Source organism: Perca fluviatilis, chromosome 5, assembly GCF_010015445.1.
Source record: "Perca fluviatilis chromosome 5, GENO_Pfluv_1.0, whole genome shotgun sequence".
NCBI classification, from domain to species: Eukaryota; Metazoa; Chordata; class Actinopteri; order Perciformes; family Percidae; genus Perca; species Perca fluviatilis.
In genome coordinates, this window is record NC_053116.1 from 24,311,476 (window position 1) to 24,334,411 (window position 22,936).

At 39.8% G+C, this 22,936-nt stretch overlaps 2 protein-coding genes across 3 annotated transcripts in view; one reads left to right on the forward strand and one right to left on the reverse strand.

Annotated features, from left to right (window-relative positions):
• The window catches only part of pex14 (peroxisomal biogenesis factor 14), a 52,830-nt gene extending 45,302 nt beyond the window's left edge, over window positions 1-7,528 (reverse strand). For both annotated transcript variants that reach the window (XM_039801311.1, XM_039801312.1), the window contains exons 1-2: window positions 7,415-7,528; window positions 5,041-5,091 (exon numbers count right to left, since the gene is read on the reverse strand). In XM_039801311.1, coding sequence (XP_039657245.1) covers window positions 5,041-5,091; window positions 7,415-7,525 — 162 coding nt within the window. In that variant the 5' untranslated portion in view covers window positions 7,526-7,528. The remainder of the gene's footprint in view (window positions 1-5,040; window positions 5,092-7,414) is intronic.
• A 6,257-nt stretch (window positions 7,529-13,785) lies between these two features.
• On the forward strand, window positions 13,786-22,592 carry dffa (DNA fragmentation factor, alpha polypeptide). Its single transcript, XM_039801878.1, has 6 exons — window positions 13,786-14,045; window positions 15,351-15,509; window positions 15,617-15,771; window positions 16,585-16,789; window positions 17,854-17,978; window positions 20,853-22,592. The coding sequence occupies exons 1-6, from the start codon at window positions 13,952-13,954 to the stop codon at window positions 21,063-21,065; spliced, it is 951 nt and encodes a 316-aa protein (XP_039657812.1). The 5' UTR covers window positions 13,786-13,951; the 3' UTR covers window positions 21,066-22,592.
• Window positions 22,593-22,936: the final 344 nt, after the last annotated feature.

Below are 22,936 nucleotides of genomic sequence, written 5' to 3' on the forward strand. Positions count from 1 at the left end.
ACTGAAACAAACTGTTGTGTGCAGATGTTTCACTATTGGCATGGGAAATAAAATACAATTGATGTCATGTCATCACCATATCCTACATCACTCTGCATTAGCCCACACTGTGAAATAGTTTTCAGAGAACTAATATAATTCATCAGATAATTCTTCAGATAATTCAAAATAAGTTTACTTATTTGAAATTAAACATAAGAGTATGAAGATTAATGCATTCCATACTCGCCTTTGTTCTGCAGAGCGTGTAGCATGTTTACAGTCAATGTGACAGGATACTGAATATATTGACTGTGAGATGGCAGGTGATCAGATTTATTCCACTTTTCTCTTTCAAGGAGTGTGTTAGAATCTGAAAAATCTCTCTTCACACACCCTCGCAGGCGTACATATAGTTTCTCGCCATCACTTCCCACCGAGTAATTACAGCGAGGCCCAACTAGTGGCTGCCACCTAGTGACCGTCTTCTCCAATAATCATGAAATATTTCTATGGCTCGCGCCCCCACTCGGACCATAACTCTCCTTTACTGCAGACAGCTCCAATAAAGGATTACAATTACAATTAAAGTAATGAGCAAAGAGGAAAAAAGGAAAATCTCAGAGAAGGTTCCCTTGACTAACTAAATGGTAGCCTAGTTTCTTGACAGAATGGCGTTACCATACCAGACTCATTACTGGCTCCCATTTCTTATTCTGCCCCAATAATTAATTTGGGCGTGCTGAAACCTGGAGTCCTCAAAAATTAAAATAATGGTTTTGAAAGTGATGAATGTGAAATGAATTGAAATATGAATAATCAAATAAGAGATTAACTTCTTGTTAGTTTTGCTTTATAGTGGTGAAAGTGTAAAACGGTTCGAATGACTTAAAATGTACTGTATTTTCATTTTTAACTGTACAAGTCATACAATCCAGTGAACACACATCACACACGATAGATTGGCATTAAAAGGGACACACACACACACACACACACACACACACACACACACACACACACACACACACACACACACACACACACACACACACACACACACACACACACACACATAGATTGGCATTAAAGGGCCACACACACACACACACACACACACACACACACACACACACACACACACACACACACACACACACACACACACACACACACACACACACACGATAGATTGGTGTTAAAGGGACATACATTTCCACAAACATGTTTCATGGGGGAAGTCATTAAGGACAAAAAACAAGACAGGACCCATGAGTAACCTCTGACTGTGTTAAATTTGTGTTACACCCATGCATAAGTGAAAAAGAAAAAAAATCTCTTTTCAGAGCTAACATATGAGGAACATCTGTCTGCCTGCGACTTATGGGGCTCAGCAGAAGAGCCGTCAGGGAGAGAGGGAGGTGAACTGAGGAGAAAAAGAGCCACAAAAAAACAATAGCAGCGGTGGTGCCTTCATGTCGCTGGCTGGACCGATAATTGTTGCCACGTCCTCTGCCAACCTGCCAGGTACCTCAAAACTCCGGCACTTAACACACTGTTCTTTTTACCCCCCTCTATAGTGTGATGGCTATTGCAGAGAGGCTACGGAAATTTGGAGACTGCTGAGCCAAAACAGATCACTTCAAAGCGGCTTATTTAACGCTTGCTAAATTTTTCATCACAGTCGCTTAATATCCTAGGGAAGGGGAGCTTTTGAAGTTGCTGTGAGACCGGGGATGTTCTTCATACAATTCTTTTTCCCCTCCCATTACCACCCTCCCTGCTGTACTAAAACCCCCAAACCTAAATACATATACAGACTAAGTTAACACTACGTATGCCCACATGCACACAGAGGTGTGCAAATGGTACAGATGCACCTCCTGCACACATAAACCACACGCTTGCATCCTGTGACTGTGATTTTTCAGTGTGCCGAGAGTAAAGGACAGGCCTAATTCTGCAAGGCATACCCAAAAGAATTAGAATCCTATTTGGTGAGGGGTACACTCTCCTGTAGACCAGCTGCACACCCACACAAGCCTACACACACACACACACACACACAAGCCTACACACACACACACAAGCCTACACACACACACACACACACACACACACACAAACACAGCGGTTATCCCTTTTTTGTGCTGGATGTTCACATTAAATATCAGGGATGAACTGTGGTCCTGTGTTTTGTTGCTTTCATGAGATAGGGAGGGAAAGTCTTTGGTTTTTGGGCTGATGGTGAGATAAAACAAGGAATTTGAAGATTTCACATTGGACTCTGATAAATTGTGAAGGGCGTTTTTCAATATGACAAATGCCCTGACATTTTATAGACAAAAGATTAATCAGGAAAATAAAGCAGATTAATCGATAATGAAAATAATAATTAGTTGCAGCCCTCATCTCCAAATAGACAATGACAAAATACCTTAGCTATGAATGTTTCAAGTAATCTTTTCTTTTTTTTATCTAAAGTTTAACCATAGCCAATTCATGGCCAAGCAGGTGGCCCTTTGCATTTCACTCACAGCAGTCAAATAAGTCACTTAATGCAACTATAATGCAGTTTACAGCTTAGCATATGATGAGAAAAGAAATACATTTAATTTTAATCCCATACAAGTAAATATCTAGTCGTATATCACAATATACTCCTATGCTACTGGATATTATGTTAATGTACTTCCTGGTTTCACCCAGTTTTTTTATCATGTGATCAAAGGGATGTGTACACTAATTATCATTAGTTGTGTGTGTTTGGGTGGATTTCAAAGCAATGAGGACAGAGTAATCGGAGAAGACGAGGGGTGAGCAGTGAGCACAGGTGTCACTGTAGGGAGAGAGCACAAAGACTAGGGAGACACCAGCAAGAGACTGGCAGGGGCAATGGCCATAGCAGCGATGAGTGGAAGGTGGGAGGGGGGAGGGGGGTTATAGACGGAGAAGAAGCAAGCCGGGGTTAGAGCAAGTAAAGAGCAGCGCCAGAGGCAACAGCAGCGGCTGGCAACGACTGGTATACCAGTCAGCCATGGAACACACACACACTCAAACAGGCTCTCTCTCTCAACTGCAGGTCCAGATCTCCCCCTCTGGCCTGGATGGTGGCAAAGGCTGTGGCACCGGCCCCTGAGCAGGGCCCTCTTGCTACAGAGGAGAGCCCATGCCGTGCAGTGTGCCAGGGCCTGCTGATCTGGGCGAGGTGAGTCAGAACCTGTTAACATGACTGGTGTCCCCAGCCTGACACACTGGCTTGTCTGACATGCACATGTGCACAGAAACGTTATACAAACGTGTATGCTCTCTCTCTCTGCCTCTCTCTCTCTCTCCCTCTCTCTCTCTCTGCCCTCCCAACCCTGCCAGCACTCCCTTTCCTCTCATCCAGATAAAATCCTTTCAGACATAAATTTCAATTATTCACCTCATCCAAATAATGCCATGTGACAAGAATTATCCCTACTGTAATAATCCACTTAACTGGGAAAGAGCAGCTCATCAAAAAGAGAAAGGAGAAAAGGGGTTGGAAGTGAGGGTGAGGGTGGTGGTGGTGCGGGGAGACTTGTCAACCGGTCTCGAATCAGGACCCTCATAACAAGAATTTCTTCCCTTTTTGAGGAGGCAGTCTTGAAGCGCACTGGGATGATGAAATTGAAGTAAATTGAAAGAAAGCCTGGGAGAATGCTCCCACAATCAATAACCCCAGGATTAAATTAGCCTTGGCATGAAGGGATGATGGGGGGAGGATGAAGAGTGAATGGTGGTGAATGACATTGAGACATGTAGGCTGAACAATACAGCACTCCTATAACCTGGATGCTGTGTCCATACAAGGACAGCGAATGTGCCTGTGATGTATTCCATCCCACTTAGCAAAAAGACAGTCCTGGCTATAATCGTTGTCATCACTTTTGAGCCAATGTCTAATTAACACTTTCCTTCACACATTTTTGAAAGATGTCCGATGTTTATTGTTATTAAATGTTACTGGCTTTGTATGTATTCACAACTTAGACAACTTATGAGAACTCTAGAGACTCCAGAGACCCTTAAAGTTAAAGGGGTAACAAAAACATTCTTCTAACTGAATATTCATTACTATATTACTGTAATGCATCAATGAAGCAATATTTACAGATGCGGTGATATTAAAATATTATTTTAATTTCTACTACCTCTTCAAGAATGATGATAAAGAGATCCTTTCTTGCAGGTACAGGGAGCATTGTTGGCATGCTGTGTGTCAAAAGTTTGTTTAAATAGTATTTTTTTTTTTCTTTTGGTGACTGCTGACTATTGGCAAACTAATTCAAACACGTCCTGGACCCAATTGTGGGTGACAACCCATACTGAAAAGCAATAGGCTAAACCACAGACCTATGTGGTAAATGTGTTATGCTAAACATGATTAAAGCAAATGTGAAACCATTGTGACTGCTAAAATAGACCTTTCCTACATGTTTTTTACTCTCTCAAGACAAGGAACATAAAGTACACTCTCATTACAGGCTTGGGGACATCAGTGTGGTGCTAAAGTGACTGGCTGCTAATTGGAAGCCTTCAACACTTGATCTCACTGGGGAATGTGTAATATGATCTGATTAGCCAAGGAAAAGTAGTTTGTTGATGAAAAGATAAAAAACAAACTTCGTTCAGTCACTAGATCATAAAAAACAAACTCACTGTTCCTCAACTATGCATCATCAATTGCCAAGAGTATGCTGACGTTAATTCTCTACAAACACTTTGGCGGCTGATTTCACTGGTTAGCACACAATCAGAGCAAAGGGTCTGACCAGTGAAACCAGTTGCTTAAGTGTTTACAAACTTGCATACTTTGTAGCATCGATAGTACACGAGATTAATGGCACGCAGCATTTATCAATATTTGAAAATTAGCATTTAATAAAGAAAACTTTTTTGACAATCATTTCATCTAACCTGCTATATCTATCTAATATGCACTTACATCAAATAGGCATACTTCAACAATTTTGTTATTCTAGTCCATATTGCCTTTATCAGTCAAGTCATTTGTATTAAATACGGAGTCCTTACCAGTGCTTCTCTGGGGGGAGCTGCCGCTTCATCTCCAGGTGGAAGGCCAGGCTGAGAAAATAAACAAACACTTGTATTAGAGTGCCATCTACTGGAGGACAAAGGCTGTGCTGGTTTAATACAGCCAATGTTTAGATTGCAGCAGTGGTGGAAAGTAACTAACTACATTTACTCTAGTACTGAAGAACAATGTTGAGGTACTTGTACGTTGAGTATTTCGATTTTCTGCTACTTTTTACTTCTACTCTACTACAATTCAGATAATAATACTGTACTTTTTTTTAAAACCATACTACATTTATTTAATACCTTCAGCTACTAGTTAGTTTGCATATTTAGATTCAAAATACAAAATATAATCAACAAATAAATTGTGATATTCTATCATCGGTTAAGTTAAGATTTTATTGATCCTGGGCTGGCGGGAAATTCATAAACTACCAAACAGTACATAGAAGTAATTCAAATTAGTCCCACCATTACCATCTATAATATTAAATTGATGTACACATAACAATATCAATAATTATAATAGCAACATAATGGGCAATTTTGCATAATGGGTTCTTTTGGTACTTTAAGTAAATTATGATGTGAATACTTTTGCGTTTACTTCAGTAAAATTAGAATGCAGGCATTTTACTTGTAAAAGAGTATTCCTACACCACGGTATTGCTACTTTTGTAAAAGTACTTGCGGATAGCAGTGAACTATGCAATGAGCACTCATCAATTGACGTAGGCCTATCTATCTCACATATTAATGCTGCTGAAATGAATAAAAGACAAACTACAAATATTTCAAACATGAACACCTTTAACATCATAGATTTGACACCTTCAAACAACGTGTCAGTCTGGCAGGAGAGTAGAAGACGGTAACATCTATGTCATTTGACTGTCATTAACAACTAGGGCAGGGTTTAAAACAAATTGATTTTCCGATTTAAATCGATTTTCATTTGAATGATACAAAATCAATTGATAAAATCCAAGAATCGGTCTACCAACTATGTAATGCTAGCTTGTCGGGAAAGGGGTTAAATAACCCTCCAAAGTTAGGCTACACATGGCCATTTTCAAAAAGGGGTCCGTCTGTCACCTCAAGACATCTGAATGAAATGTCACTCAATACTCACTGACTGTAGTCGGAAGAGAGCACTTTATTGTGGGTTCATGTTAAATAAAAAATACATTAATGTAACTGCTTAGGGGTCAGTTCTTAAGGTAAACATTGATACTTCTGTGAATGCAGCAGGTTAGAGGGAACCTTGTACAGTTGTAGAATCTCTTTTATATCCAAGCTAAATTTGTATTGTAACTGAAATGTTCCTAACCTAATTTATATTCAATCAAAAATAAAATCTAATCGGGAATAAAATCGATGCGGGACCTTGTGAATCAGAATCAAATCAATTCAGAAAATCATTGCCGATACTCAATCCTATTTCAACTGCTTGATAATTTGCTGAATGCACCTACATTCTTGTTATGTAAATATAAGAATACAGTAAAAACGGCCATTGGCATTGCATTTGCCTTTAACCTTTTGTCCCATTTAATATAGATTAGTAAAGAAAATAGCAAGACATAATCATACATGTGCATAATAGGGCCTAGATATCTTTTGGATTCCTGTGCTCATGCACCTGTTGATTGATTTGTAAGGAAGTAATTGTGTAAATGTCAGCATGCATGATTACAATCATGAGTTCAGTTCCTTAGTTAACATTCTTTCCTGCTTCATCAGTCTCTGGGTTTGGTCAACATAAAATCTACCTTTGGATGATTCGGTTTTAAAATCATGCACATTTTGATTCTGGATAACATACAGCATAAAAGCATTGTATATGTGTAAAGCTGTCCCTTGCTACATGTATAAGCCACAACTTTCTATAACATGCGTTTTCTCGGAATGATCAATGCTTGTCAGCAATGTCAACACAGTGTTAGCAAAGAGCCGAGTACAATCCACTAGGCTTGTTTGGCTTACAGCAACCTTTCTACATCATGTCATTACTGCACATAATAAGAGAGAGAGACGGCTAATGTTACACGTATTTGGTCATGAAAAATAGCTAGCCGATTCGGTAAGCAAGCCACACGAGTTTGGCAACATGTGGTGAAGCACAAGAACGTCGGATTGGCCCTTCGTGTCCACTTGTCAACACAAGTCTGAGAAGCAACTTTTGAAGCGTTGCAGGAGCTAGCTAACATGCTAACTAGCAAGCATGCTAACCTTCGCTAGCAGAACAGTTAAAGGTAACTAAAGAAAATGAAGGCATTCAAGGATCACGACATCTAAACACATTATGAGACTCTATTGTCGTATCTGGACATCAAGAGGTAAATGTTTTAGTTGCATAAATGGAGACCTGTGTTGAAGGATCAGGTTGGTCGGTGGATGCCATCTTCCTATCCCTCGTTTGCTTACAGGCTGCTCGAGTGAGCCACGCTCGATTACTTTTTCTGAAGGCTATCAACATAGACTTGAGTCAACATCCATGTAGAGTTCACATTTGGCCCGGAGCCCCTGTTGTTTACAAGAAAGCAAACCAGAAAATCTTAATACATTTTAAAATTTTAAAACATAATTAGTAAAATTATATTTTGACACAGAGCCCCTCTACGATGGTCCCAATTGATTAATAATGCAGGAACAGCACTTTAAGATGTCCATTGCTTCAGGAGATATTGTGATTTAGGGGTGCATTTTCCTACACACATTTGTAATAAATCAAAACAACAGAAAAAATAGAGAAACTGGGGTCATCAGGTCTCCCATAAGCAGTTGTCCCCTTTGTCCTTTTCATATTCCAGCCTTGACTCGCAGTCTGACTGCTCAAGACAATGCTGTCAATCTAGGCCAGTATGACGGATGTGTTCCTATACAAAATGCAATGATAATGGAACATTAATCTTTATAATTGCCACCAAGTGACACATTAAAAGAAGTCCAATTAACTACTGTGACCATAATGTCTTGTGGAAAGACAATGCTGTCTTTATATTTCCCGAGAGAAGTTGACAGACACATTTCAAGTAAGACTCCATTAAAGAGAGAGGATGTCAAAAATCACTCTATATTTATTATATAGTGCACTACATTTACTGTCGCCATTTCATTTGAGAGTCTAAATGATGTATGTACTGTAGATGTATCCACTATAGAGCACTAAAAAAAGTAAACAACAGAATGAAAAAAGTAGATAGTGTCCGACTTAAGGCCTACGATACTTTCTGCTAACAATGCCACAATGCATTTTTCAGATGCAAAATTACTGTTGTGCTACAGTTGACTCTTCAGCTATCAGTGATGAGGCAAAATAAGTGTCAGAAATATATTTGAGTAAACTATTCAATGGCCATTATATAGAGATTAGTGAAAACAGTGAACAACGGAATGATTTTGTAGATAGAGTTTTTGAATCAGCGTTTAGTGGCAATTAGTGGTACTGCATCTTAAAGTAGGCTACTTCCGTGTTGACTTCAGTTGAAAGTGCAAACAATAGACTGTATAGAGCTCAACAGTGATAGCCTAGAAATCTAGACGCACCCTAGTGGCAGCAAATTTATTTTGGCTTCCAAGCTGGAAAAAACTAATTTTGGTTAGGCCAATCACATCGTGTATAGAGTCGGTGGGCGGGGCTTATGGTTGCTGCTGCTGGGAACAGCGGTCTTCTGGAAGACCTGGAGTTAAGCTTTTCTTTGAGAAAAGAACAAAGAACAGCACAGAAATCATTCTTAAAAAAGGAAGATGTGTTCAGAGTTTTTCCGACCAGATACGGCAAAAGTTTAATCTATCAACTATTCGCTACCTTCTTCGTTGCTCTGCCTGGTTGTAGCGCTATCCTATTAAGTGCAGAGGGAATTTGAAAGACAACCATATATCCCGCCCCTCAGATTGAGCCCTGTCAATGGTGAGTTCCCAGACCCAACATCTTGATGTGGGTCTGGCTTGTCAGGCTACAACAGTGAGGTTCTGGATGTCAAAATCACATTCATATTCTGAATCGAGGATCTGATTAATAGCCATAATGTCTTACCATCCAAGGTAGATTTACCACAAGCTATGAGATTGTGAAATAATGGTTTATGCTCCTGTAAAAGCCACAAGTCTTATTATATGAACCTTGTTTTAAGAAAAACATGTTTTAATTCACAATGTCATTGAGAAGTACACTACCCACAATCCTAAAGTGACGACTCTGATTGGTGGAGCTCGCTATTACCATGGAAATGTTTACCACACGCAAAAACCTACCAACTTGCTAGTGAGTTACTGCTACCCCTGAACCATGAGTTACTGCTACCCCTGAACCATAGATATAAACACTACACAATAAACACAATATCTATGCCTGAACTCTACCAGAGAATTTCTAATAAGGGGAGAAGTTCAAGCCTAGAAATCTAGATGCACCCTAGCGGCAGCAAATTTTATTTGCAGCCAGGGGGGTCTAGGCACTCTCTCCGTTGGGTTGCGAGCTGGAAAAACCAAACTCTGGTCAGGCCAATCACATCGTGTATAGAGTTGGTGGGCGGGCTTATGGCTGCTGCTGCTGCTGGGAACTGTGGTCTTCTGGAAGACTTGGAGTTAAGCTTTTCTTTGAGAAAAGAACAAAGAACGGCACTGAAGTCATTCTTAAAAAAGGAAGATGTGTTCAGAGTTTTGCCGACCGGATACAGCAAAAGTTTAATCTATCAACTAGCTCTGCTACATTCTTCATTGCTCTGCCTGGTTTTAGTGCTATTCTATTACGTGCAGAGGTAATTTGAAAGACAACCGTTTATCCCGCCTCTTGGATTGAGCTCCGTCAATGGTGAGTTCCCAGACCCAACATCTTGATGTGGGTCTGGCTTGTCAGGCTAGAGAAGTTGCACTCTCTCGATACTTCCGGCTTCTGAACTGGCTGCAGTTCCACTCTGGTTCCATTAGGGTGCATTTACGGGCAAGTGCAGAATGAATGGCGGTCTATGGAGCTGTACCCCTCAAAATCCACTTTTCTAAGGATATCATTTTTTGCCTAGTAATTTGAATGTTGCATTCGAAAGGGGAGGCTAAGAAAATACACACTGCTGGGTGTAAGGTTTTTTCGGCGTTTTTTTGTTCTAAAAAGTCTTTTAAAATGTCAATGACATACACATCGTACGGCCAGAGATACTGCTTTACGGCAAACTCTGAGTCACTTCCTTTTTTCTCTCGAGGCATCGACAACACAGCTGACAGGTTAGGCTCTCCCTGTCATTACACATGCTAGAAAGAGGTTTGCTTATGTTTTAAAGACCACGCCGAAATATTCACTCTGACATTCTGTTTTAGGGCGTGGCTATGATGTGACTGCCAGTAAAAGTGTGTAACAGTCTATGGCTCCTCCCTCACTCCTCCCTCTCATCTAAAATCATCACATCTGTCGGTACACGATCCGTTCTGCCTGCACAATCCGTTCTGTACATGCGCAAGATAATACTGTTTTACCGAGGATACGACCTACACGATCTGTTCCACGCTAGCCTATGGCTAGCCTCCACCGGGAAGCTAGCGTTAGTTTAGCTAACAGCTAATTCGGCTAACCGCTAGCTGACAGCTAGATTCAGTCTAAAATAACGTTAAGTCAACCTTAATGGGAGAAGCAGGCTACAGCTACATTAAGACTTTACAGTAATAACAATAAAGACAAATATTGAGTGATTGTATTTTAAATGAGCACAAGTAAAGTAGAACTGACGTAACAGCTGTTATATATGTTAACGTTTATTTTCAAGTTTTATTTTGAGGGTCTTTTAAAGTTATTACATGCTGTCTCAGCTAGCGGTTAGCCGAATTAGCTGTTAGCTAAACTAACGTTAGCTTGGCTGTTGACCGGAAGCGTAACTAACGTTAGCTTGGCTGTCGACCAGAAGGGTGTGTCACTACCCAAAGTGAGTAGAGTGCAGATTTGAGTTGCGCATGCGTCACTTTGCGACGAGTGCAGATGTGAGTTGCGCATGCGTCACTTTGCGACAAGTAGCCTACAAGATGCTAACGGCGTTTTGAGCTAACGTTAGCAATCAAGTAGCTAGCCTACTAGCTAGATGCTAATGGCGTTTTTAGCTAACGTTAGCAGTCAAACAATCATAAATAGCTAAAACGTTTTTGAAATGACTGCTAGCTACAAGTTAGCAATCAAACAACATCGGCTGTCACTTGAATGGCGTTTTGAGCCAACGTTAGCAATCTAACAATAATAGAGAGCTAAAACGTTTTTGAAATGACTGCTAGCTACAAATTAGCAATCAGACACAGGCTGTTACACTTTATGTCACTTGAATGGCGTTTTGAGCTAACGTTAGCAACCAAACAATCATAGATTGCTAAAACGTTTTTAGAAATGATTCCCATCTTCTGTTATTGTATGTAAAGAGAAAAGTTTATTATTTTACAGATTTCACAAATTTCAGTAAGACACGTTATGCCGTAAACAGTTTAAATCTGACCATGCGCAACTCACATTTGCACTCGACCAAAGCCGGTCTGACTCGGTTAACATCGGGTATGACACGTTATGCCGTAAACCGTTTAAATCTGAGCATGCGCAACTCAAATCTGCACTATTCTCACTTTGGGTAGTGACAGGGTGGAACAGATCGTGCAGTGTCGTGAATCCTCGTACAACAGCGCATGCGCGAACATTTTGCGCATGTGCAGAACGGATCGCGCATGTGTCGCGCATGTGCAGAACGGATCGTGCAGGCAGAACGGATCGTGTACCGACAACATCCACAACCAAGATGGCTGCGCCCGTAACGGCAAAACTCGACGACTCATAGCAGATCTCCACAAACCAATGGGTGACGTCACACATGCACTGTCCATTAATATTAACTTACTGACTCATTTATTATATAGGCCTTCAGTCTTGTAGCCTACCTTTCCCTCTTTTTTTTGCCAAATCAAATGTTTTTATGGTCCTGATTCATCTAATAGTTGGTGTGCTTAGTTGCAGAATTAAAACTCTTTATATAAGGATTTTCTGAAATGTTAATGGAGTATGTGAATGAATGGCGAATTCACTTCCGGAACCCTAGCCGTTGACTGCTTCGGCCATGGATGTATTAAGAGAACTGGGCGCGAAGCCCATGGATGTATTAAGAGAACTTAACTTGAGAAGGCTTCGGCCCATTGCTGGAATATGTCAACGCGTCCGCCATTTTGGCCTGTAAACAAATACAAGTAGTTGGGGGTGCTAAATTTTTCTGGATAAAAGGCACTATAACATTTACATTTCTCTACTTATTTAAATGAGTCGTTTTACATTAAAGGGTTGACTGTTTTAATCAAATCGGATTTAAATTAATCAAATCGCTTGATAATTTATCATTACATTTTTTTATTTCAAATTCATGCATTTTCATCACTTCCATTTTTATTAATACATATCAATACATGATAGGGGTCCGACGATACAACATGACTTGACCTCCCCCCACCCTCCATATGGCCTATAATCCCTGTGTGTGTGGTTACTAGAAACTCTGTGTTAGATTTGGAATTATTTTTTATATTATATGTGCAGCTTTTTACCTGGATTGAAAGATCCAATACATTAACAGATTATACAGGTTCTGCATCTCACAGAGCTGGGATATGCAAACAAAAAAAATTAAAAATAATTCAAGTGTGTATACTGTTGAGCTGTACGCTCCTTTGGTGGCTTTGCTATGGGTTGAACAAATCAAACCAAACAAAGTTCTAGTCTGTAGTGCCGCTCTACTCTGTCCAGTTTTAAATCAGGTGTGTCCAGTAATAACCAGGGATTTACTATTTGAAATTATGGCAATACATTCAATAGCAGTAATAAAACAAGGCACTGAGGGCACATTCATTTTGGTTCCTGTTGTTGGCATTCTAGGTAATGAGAGAGTGGACAAACTATAGCCAAACAAACAGAACAGACATCCCTACTAAACTTTTCAAAATCGGATGGCAACAGGAAGGAAGGAAATTGAAAATAAGAGGTAAGGTAGTAGGACAGTAATCTGAATGACAAACATCACAATAGGGAAGCATCCAACCAGTCTGTGAACATTGTCAGCATGTGCTGGTTAGTTGCGGGAAATTCAGAGAGGAAGGATATGATGGAAGAAATGAAAAGATGACGGCTAACAGCAGGGTAAAAGAGCATTGGAGTAAAAAAAATCGGACAAACAGGACACTGTAGGAGTTAACTAACTCCAGAAGATGGCAGTGATGCAACACTAAGGATGCAAGCTGCCGTTAAACCTCAAAGAAGAAGAACAAGCCACGTAGACGCTAGAATGTACCCATGGAATGATACATCCATGGAATGCAAGAATGTGCCGAACCATAGTATGTGCCGAACGACAACACAGGCATACTGCGCAGGCGTCATCACGCATAGGGTGTATTTGGTATTTGACCGTCTCTGTTTGAACCATGGTTTCAACCCTGCTACAACGCGTCGTTGTAGTGAATAAATATGAGGCTAAACGCAGCAAAACCTACTTTATAATACATTGTACATGACCCAAACCCTGAACTTAGCCTTAACCCGTATGACTAGCTATATGTCTATGGCCTTAACCCTTTATCATGTGACCCTTAAGTGTTGAAGCAGTATGCCAGTAGACCTAAAAAAAATATAGGTCCAAGAGGTTCTCTTAATACATCCATGCAAGAGCTCTAATGTAAGCTGCTGGACTGTCCTTTTCACCAGAAGGAGGCAGCAGTGCCTAGTCTGCCGGAAAGCAATAGTTTTCGTTCGGTAACTACGTTCTAGCATGTATCCACCAGGCGGCGGTTCCGTGTTGAAAACTGGTTGAAAACTGCCAAGACAAGACAGGCGAGAACTACTGTCGGTATTTGAAACTGTTCAGTAAAACAAAATACGTTTCTCCACATAAAGCCTAGAATGACAGATAGGAAACCGTGTAAGGTGTGCAATTTCACACGACAGAAATCATACGGTTTGGTAGTTCCCTCTTTGGATGATCTGAAGATAAAAGGTGAGTTAGCTGTGTATTTGTTTTTAAGTCGTAAACGTGTAAAGAGTGAAAGTATAATTGTACGGCTTCCATTTTAATAAAACGGTAATTATACAAGACAAATCGATGAACAATTTGATACTGCATAAGTCAAGGATGCTTGCTGTCTATGGTGAAACTAAATGTTGTGATGTAGGTTACAGTAATGGTCTTCAGCATTGTTGTCATTCACTATTATTAACGTTATCGCCATTGGGATTTTGCTTCACAGTTTAAGATCGCTTATCCGATCTCGAACGAGCTGACTGTAGAAACATTTTCATCGTGTTTAAACTCGCAGGAGCTTAGCTACATGAAAAGTCAGGCAAGACCTCCGTCCTGTCCTGTCCTGCCCTGTCCTGCTCTTTTCTAGAATGCTTGTCAGCAGGCGTTGCCAAGATCTATGCACACTTCAAGGTCTCAGGTTTATCTAAAATACAAGTTCTAATGGACAGTGCCAAGTTTGTGCCATTATTTTTTTGAAACCATTTACATCTCGGATATTATGTTATTTTTTATCTTGATAAAGTCCTGTAACTGCAGATGGCACAAAGCCTGGAATTTTTTCTGGAAAATGTCCATTCGCAAATTCACTATTTTGACCTTTTATGTAAAGACATAAAACATTACAACCAAATGTGTTGTTACAGGGATTAGGCAGTACTGGATTTTGTAATTTCATTTTGAACTGTATCAGAGAGCACATCCATTTAAAAAATGTATTGTTTGTGTATCTATATATGTATGTTGCTCTACAGGCCTAAACCTGGTGGTGATAAACAACCCAATTGGTTGTGAAGTTGAAACCATAAAGGGTTTCAATTGTATTTAGCACCAGGATGCTTAACATTCACAATCCAAAAATCTAAGTAAAAATTCAGTGGGGACTGCAACCAAACATACCAGAGGCAAATCCAACAGACACGTTGCTGAAATACAAATGTATCATTATATTCATACTTTTTTAAGGCTAGCTTAGGTTAGGTTGACCGAGGGAGTGATCATCACAACCACTCAACAGCAGTGACAATAGTAACGGCTATGATGAAAGAATAGGTGTCAATTGGCATTTGCTTGAATCCTCAAATGGTCAGGTGGTGTGTGTGAGTGGTTACTGCCTGAAATATTTAACTTATATACAACTTTGGGACTGGTTGTCCTGATTATTTTTGCTATAAGGTATGGTTATATGGCTAAAGAGTATCAACAGTTTTCTGTGGCACTTGTGATAAAGGGTAACTCAAATAAGTATTTGTAAAGTCTGTCATTTCTCTGTCCTTCCCGCAGGATGTGAGTTTCTTGGGTTCAGCCCTGGTGAGCCGGTCACAGTGGTCTTAGAGGATGATGGGACGATAGTACAGGATCAAGCCTACTTTTTGTGTTTACCTTCAAACACAAAGTTCATGCTGTTGCATGAAAAAGAGACATGGTCTCCAGGTTGCAAGAGTAAGCAGGTTTAATTATGTCTGAGATTTGATCTAGATTCTGGATTGATTCTTTTAAAATGAAATGCACATCATTGTGTTTTGGTGATAATTTACTTTTGATTGCAGTGGATGGTGGCACGGCCTGGATGGCCAGAGATTCTATGGTGCTGGAGGCCGATACTGTGGACAGCTCCAGTGCTGCAGCACACTGGTGGCACCTGGCTCAGCAGCTAAAGCAGGACCTTGCCAGCATCATCCTCATGTCTGAGGCAGACTTACAGGTACCAGCATTATTCCTCTATTTCACCAACAGTGTTTGCTGTCACATCCATCCCAGCATGCACTTGTAAGAAAACAACTTTCCTCAGTTGTCACTATCAGATTTGTAATCTTTGTTCTGTTTCTTATTGTCAACAAATCCCATGGAAACAATAAATTATCTGTTTGGCCAAAGCCTGATATAGCTTATTCCTTTTTGCCATTGTCACAAACTAGCTCAGGGAATGGATAACGTTAGCTTACTGGTAGCCTGCAACTGCACTTTTCGAGACACCACGGCTACTGCTGGAGTCGGAAATGTCAGATAAACTGTTAAATCCTCCTGCTTCCCTCGAGTTACCAGTATGGCAACATTTTTCCTTCAGTTATGTAAACAACAAATGGTAAAGTGTGTGGGCACTGACAGACAGGGACTTAATGGTGCATTCAGGTATCAGAATCGTTAAAATCCAAACGATACCCAACCCTACATATAACCCCAGCCTTATCATTAAAAGCTAAAGTATGCAATATTTGACTTATGGCTGGAGGGTCTGTTTTTTTAACTTTTTTAGTTGATCAAGTTCACTGTGTAATATTTGTCACTCATCTCGACTTGTGTACTTTAAAACTTCCTTCAGACTGTGAAAAGGCAATCTTCAGTAATAAAAAAACAAATTGTAGAAGATTGTATCTGCTATACTTTTAGCTTTCCTGTTCATTCCATCCTGGGATTGTTGTTCCATTATTATTTGTTGTTGCTGTAAAGCACCAGACTTGCTGTAGACTTCTCAAAGTTATAGTATATTATTGCTTTGTGTCACCTGCTGTACCAGGCCTTAGTGGATGCCCCATGCCCTGAGCTAGCCTCTGCTATGGGCTTCGAAGAGAAGAAGGCAGAGGATCTGCAGGAGACACTGCAGGGAGTTTTGGACCGACGAGAGGAGGAGAGGCAGTCCAAGGAACTGCTCCAGCTCTACCTCAAAGCTGCGGTGAAAGAGGACCAACAGCAGGAAGTGCCAAGCCAGCCCAGCCAGGAAGGTACGGCTGTGTCATTGTGTGGTGGTTTTTATGTGGAAATTTGGAAATGTTTAATCTTGGTTTACCCTCTTTCTTTCCTTTGTTTAATTTTTTTATTGTATCGTTTTTTGTTTTTTTTCAGACCTAAATTAGTTTATAACAATAACATAAGAAATGTTAATAATAATACTACATAATATTTGTACATAGGATGTTTGCTGTAAAAATAATATATGTTTTTTAGTCTTAAAATGCCAGAGGTGCCCATATACTTATCTTCCCTTTATCCTATACAAATTCAAATAAATAGCTGTGAACCATTAGCATGAGTACAACATTCAGCAAAATAATCAATATTAACCATTGATTGTGTAGCCGGCAGGAAGGTAATGACCCAAAAACAGTCAAGACAAGGGTCCTGTAAATCAGTGACAAATCTTAATCAATATATCAATATCTTATCACAATAAGAAATTCTGAGGAATCGAGAACTCTGAAATAATTATATATATATATATATATATAATTATTATTATTATTATTATATATATTTATATATTATATATATATATATATTATTATTATTATTATATACATAAATATATATATATGTATATATATATATATGTATGTATGTGTGTGTGTGTGTGTGTGTGTGTGTGTGTATATCTTTTGAAGAACTAAAAAACGTATTTGTATTCAATATTTGAATACATCCTTTAGTTTTTTGTATGTGCAGAGTGGCAAAGCATGTAGTCACGACAAAATAATGAATCAAACAGGAAGAATTCAACTTAAAACAATAGCTTTTTAATTAAAACATGCATGGAATTTAAACAACTGTATATATTATTTCTTAAGATGTTATTTTTCTTAGTGCCAGCTCTTACTGCTAAATCAGTCTATTCCCTCTGGTGCCTTATTGTATTTGGATGGCTCATAAGAAAAGAGCTGTGCTTGTGCCTTTTGGCCACCAGATGGAACCATTGTTGCTGCTGAATAATCCCACCTTTTGTGGTGATTTATTGTAACTCTACCCTTATACAAGAAATGATTCTGAAAGAGAATCCATTTTAATGTGTCAGGGGCTGGAGACGTGGAGGTGGATGCGGTGGAGGTGGACTCTGCATCCGGATTCATGTCCAGGACACTGATGGTCCTGAAAGGCAAAACAAGCCCAGAGACCAGACTCTCCACTGAGGAACTGCAGGTAATACACTCACAATTACATGGGATAAATTATCCTTCAGGGATTTCTGCCAGAAAGTCCTTTCTGAAAGAAATTCCACCCCTTTCCTCCAGCAGCCAATATAATCAAACAAGGCTTTAGCCAATGACGTGCCGTTTTCACTTTAAGTCCCGATCTGCTCCGACCGGTATTGGAAGATGTTGCACTGTGACACTGCTCCGACCGTTATTGGGAGAAGTTGCACCCCAAGCAACCATCCAGAGCTTGCTTCATTTCGGAAGCGTTACCTGGTTCTAGGCAAATGCTCCGCCTGCCCCCCTTACACCAGTATCCTCCCTTCACCCCAAATTTAATTTTTTTATTTTTATTTTGTCCTCCATTCAACCAATCATAAAAATACCACATGGAAATAATATGTTTTACTAATATCTGAATTGCCCTATAAAACATGGAGACAAAACAAGAGATCGGTGACACTTTTCTGATCAGTTGGTTTTCCCTAAAGCGTAACTTTGGCCAGACTGCATGCGCATAAACCCGAGCAAGTATGGTGGTAGACCGTGGCTGGAGTACTCTATCTACAAAGCTAGATTGATGTTTCTGTTTGCCTTCAGCACATCTAATGACCGAGATATAGTGTTCACCAGGCAAAGATGTAATAATTGGAAAACTGCATTGAAGAAAGAAAAGGGATTTAGTGAGGTGAAGCTCTGATCCTGGTCGGAGGAGGAGCCGGAAGCTCGAAGGTGGCAGCGAATTGGATCTGGGTCTGTCCACGACGGGCTGTGCTGCCGTCTGATATAGTGGCATCAGTATTAAATTGAGACAGTTTCATAACCAGTTAAAAACGTCTCGTAGTCACGGTAGACTACACATGAACTGTAGGCTACTCAAGACCACCTTTTCAAGTGGACTTGGGCACAGATCATGTTCACACTAATCAAACGAACTGGACTTGGGGTCAAGTGTACTCTGATCCAGGCCCAGGTCTCCACCTTACTGCCTTTATATTCCATTATATTGTTATATTTTGAATTGTCACCTCCTATTTTACTTCACATAAATGAAGATCTTTCCACCATAAATTGGTGCATAAAAAAATGTATCCGAATGCAGGAAATGAAGTGTTTAATGGCCAAAATTTCTTGGAGGAGGACTCCCAGACCCCCCTGTTAATGTGTCAAGTTAGCTTGACTGACCCGGCTAACCGGGCTAAATTGACTAACATGCTACAGCTGATAAACAACAACTAGTGCGCTGCCTAAACTTTCCGGGTAAGACGCACACTCCAGAATATCTGTTTGTGTGTGCAAGTAGTCGACATAGACTATTTTTGTGTCACAGGGCGTACTGAACCAGTGTTGCATACTGTACCGTTACAGCTCTAGCTACCAGTGATAAATGCACTAGCCTTTCTGTCAGACAATCAGTGGTGGGACGGAAGTACATTTACTCAAGTACTGTACTTAAGTGCAAATTTGAGGTACTTGTACTTTACTTGAGTCTTTTCTTTTCATGCCACTTTCTACTTCTACTCCGCTACATTTCAGAGAGAAATATTGTACTTTCTACTCCACTACATTAATCGGGCAGCTTTAGTTACTTTACAAAACAAAACACATTACAGTTTATAAAAGACAATGTTTTATTATAAATTAAACTACCCAACAATAGAACGGCCTACAAGGCAAGCTGAAATTATGAGCAGATTAAACATTTAGCTGATTGACAGAACTGTTTGGATCATTTCCAGCTTCTAAAATGTGAGAATCTTTTTGCATTGAGTACTTTTCCTTTTAATACTTTAAGTACATTTTCCTGATGATACTTACATACTTTTACTTAAAGCAACACTATGTAACTTTTAGCTGCAGCTGTAGTTCCAATGAGACAACCTGTAGGGGGACGGTCCCCCTACAGGTTGCGTCGGGTAGCGCGAGTTGTAGGTCCAATGAGACAACCTGTAGGGCTAAAAGTTACAGGTTGTTGCTTTAAGTTGCATTTTCAATGCAGGACTTTTACTTGTAACAGAGTATTTTACAGTGGGGCGTTTGTACGTTTACTTAAAGTGATGGTTCGGAGAAATTTCACACTAGGGTCCTTTGCACCATGACCTCGAGCAAAACACCCCCCCAGAAGCTTTTTTCACCTGGGTCGAACATTGGGAGAGTTAGCGTAGAGTAGCATTATCAGCTGAATAGCTTAGCGCAGGGGCTAATGGACCCACGTTTGTATCTCGTAAATGACCCCACTAATAATGCCCGAAATGATACCAAACGTCTACACTAGTACAAATAGGTTATGTACTCATAAAACGATGGATTGGAAAGTTTGTAAGTACACTAGAAGTTTATGTAAATAACACTTGCCTGCTGGCTTCTGCTCTCTGCTGTTGTTGTTGCTGCTGTAAAACGAGTGCTTAGGGACATCTACAAATTACAACACTGAAAAGAGATGCAACAAAAATTTTTTTTTTTAAGTAAGTGCTGTAGTATAACTAGCAGGAGACAAGTAATAATTGAGGTAAGTTTGGAGAAATTACCTTATTTAATCATTAAATTAATAAATATTTTTGTTGTATCTTTTTTCGGTGTAGTAATTTGTAGACGGCCCTAAGCACTCGTCTAACTGCAGGTAGCAGCAGCAACAGAGAGCAGAAGAGAGCAGGCAAGTGTTCATAAACTTCTGGTGTACTTACAAACTTTCCAATCCATCGTTTTTATGAGTACATAACCTGAACATTATAAGCTTCACAAAGGATAGGATTTATTACAGGGATGTCTGATTGGATTGCATTAGCTTGTATATGTGTATCTAAAAATGATAAGCCAGTATGAAGTCTCACATGCTCACATTTCCAGTGTTTGAAATGAAGCCTCATCCACGTGTCTTTAGATGGTAGTGACCAGAGGGACGGAAGCTATGGAGAAGGTGTTGGGCTGGGACAGAAGGAGGACGTCTGCGCTGCTGCACGCCTGTGAAGCCGAGCTGACCGGGCGTCTCCAGCAGGTTCAGGCCGTGCAGTCCATCAGGAGCAACACACAGTTGGACAGGGTGCAGCGCGTGGAGGAGGAGGGTGTAGAAACGCCAGCCCAAGGCAGCAACTAGATCAAGACTTCACCTGAGCAGAGACTGCTAAGAATTTACACTACCTGCCTCGGGGTTTGAATAGGATTTACCCTATGTTACTGGTAATATCCATAATGCTGCAATCCATGAATGTTTATGATGTTGATGTTTGCTTCATTTAGTAAAACTTGCAAACCACTTGAACGCTTTTGCCTCAAGAGGAAAAAGTCATGTTTATCAAAGACATGCTGGTGTTAACCACGGGCATCAGCTTACTATTGGCTCCTTTTTTTTGATGAGTGCCATGCTGTGAAAATAATTACAGATAAACATATCCATATGAAACTTAAAGCAAAACATTTTGAGAAATATGCTTATTCGCTTTCTTGCTGAGAGTTGGTTTGAGAGGATTGATACCACTCTCATGTGCCAGCACCCAGCTAGCTTAGCTTAGCTTAGCTTAGCATAAAGACTGGAAACGGGGATACGGCTAGCCTGGCTCCGTACTAAGCTCATGAATTACGCCTACCTGTGGACCTATAGGGAACAAAAACATGTTTGTAAATATAAAAAAATCCTTTTCATTTTGTACCACAGTGTATGTGCACCTTGGTGTGAAATGTCATCATTAACTGAGCATTTAGAAAAGCTCTGCCTAGAACAATGAATGGTAGGAATACCTAAATATGATGAGTGCAGGAACTCTCTACCCAAGGCACAAAACCAAAGTAACGTGTACAGCACTGGGTTAGAGTGACATGGAGTGCAGACAAAAACTGCAGGCAGGTTTATACTGAAAGAGAAAATTGTTTCTGAGATATATGCAAATCAATCAAATATATTTATAAAAGCTGAATTTGAATGTGGTAATTAGACAAATTATTAATTCTAACAATAAGGAGTACAACAAGATAAGATGTGTATCACTCCATACAGGGAAGCTTCACTGAACACATGGTGGGTGGGAATGACAAAGCTTCATCTTTGAGTTGCATAGAACCAATATTTCTGGATGAGAGCTCCTTTAAGACCATCTATTATATACTATTTTTGAAGTTCTGTATCAGTCTAGTGGCTGCGTAATGTAAGATGGTGTGTACAGTGGGTCCAGGTCTGTGTGACTCATAGGCCATGTAGAAGATAGCCTTTGTCTTGCATGTCATGCATGTCATCTCATCATCAGACTCTTGAACAAGAAACCCATATGATGGTGGATGAATTTGCAGAGGGGTCATCTTTTTGTGTTTTGGTGAGATTGAGATGTCACCACCGGCTTGTACTTTAGTATTAAATACAGGGAAAAGTAGAGCATTTATCAAGGTCTCCTATTTAGTCAGTATTGTGTCTACGTCACACGGTTTCACCAAAATTAAGCTGTCACTCTGCTGTTTTATAACCCTGTTAGAATTGTCATGTGTCAGTTCCCTCACACTTTGTATTTAATTTAAACATGCAGGACAAACATACATAGGAAGTTGTATATGAGTGTACGTTATGTAATTTAGGTTGGCTTTTGTAAATGTGTTGAAAGGTGTTTTTCTAAAATAAACCAGCCCTCAAACTTTTGACCGTGCTGTTTTCCTTTATAAATGAATATTAAATTTATGTAGAATTACGCACTGACAAATCTCACTGACCGACACAATTCTGTATTCTTGAGACTTAACTTCCTCTAAGACTTGAAAGTCGACCATTGAGTAGTGAGACAGAACTTTGGGCTCAGAGCTAGGACCTGTTTTTTTTTTTTGTGTGAAAATGTATTAATTAATTATTACAAACAACTAATGTGATTTAGTAATGAATATGGTTTTTTAAAAAACATGAAAGAATAAGTTGTGACCACTAAAAAGTTTAACTACAACTAAATCTCGGTTTACAGTGTAGTAAGTTCATGCACGACATAGGGTTGT

Excerpts from the sequence above, each read along its gene's own strand:
- dffa (XM_039801878.1), top strand. The coding sequence starts at position 13,952 with ATGACAGATAGGAAACCGTGTAAGGTGTGCAATTTCACACGACAGAAA. Across the intron at positions 15,772-16,584 it reads TGTCTGAGGCAGACTTACAG|GCCTTAGTGGATGCCCCATG; the intron begins GTACCAGCATTA and ends CTGCTGTACCAG. Across the intron at positions 17,979-20,852 it reads TCTCCACTGAGGAACTGCAG|ATGGTAGTGACCAGAGGGAC; the intron begins GTAATACACTCA and ends ACGTGTCTTTAG.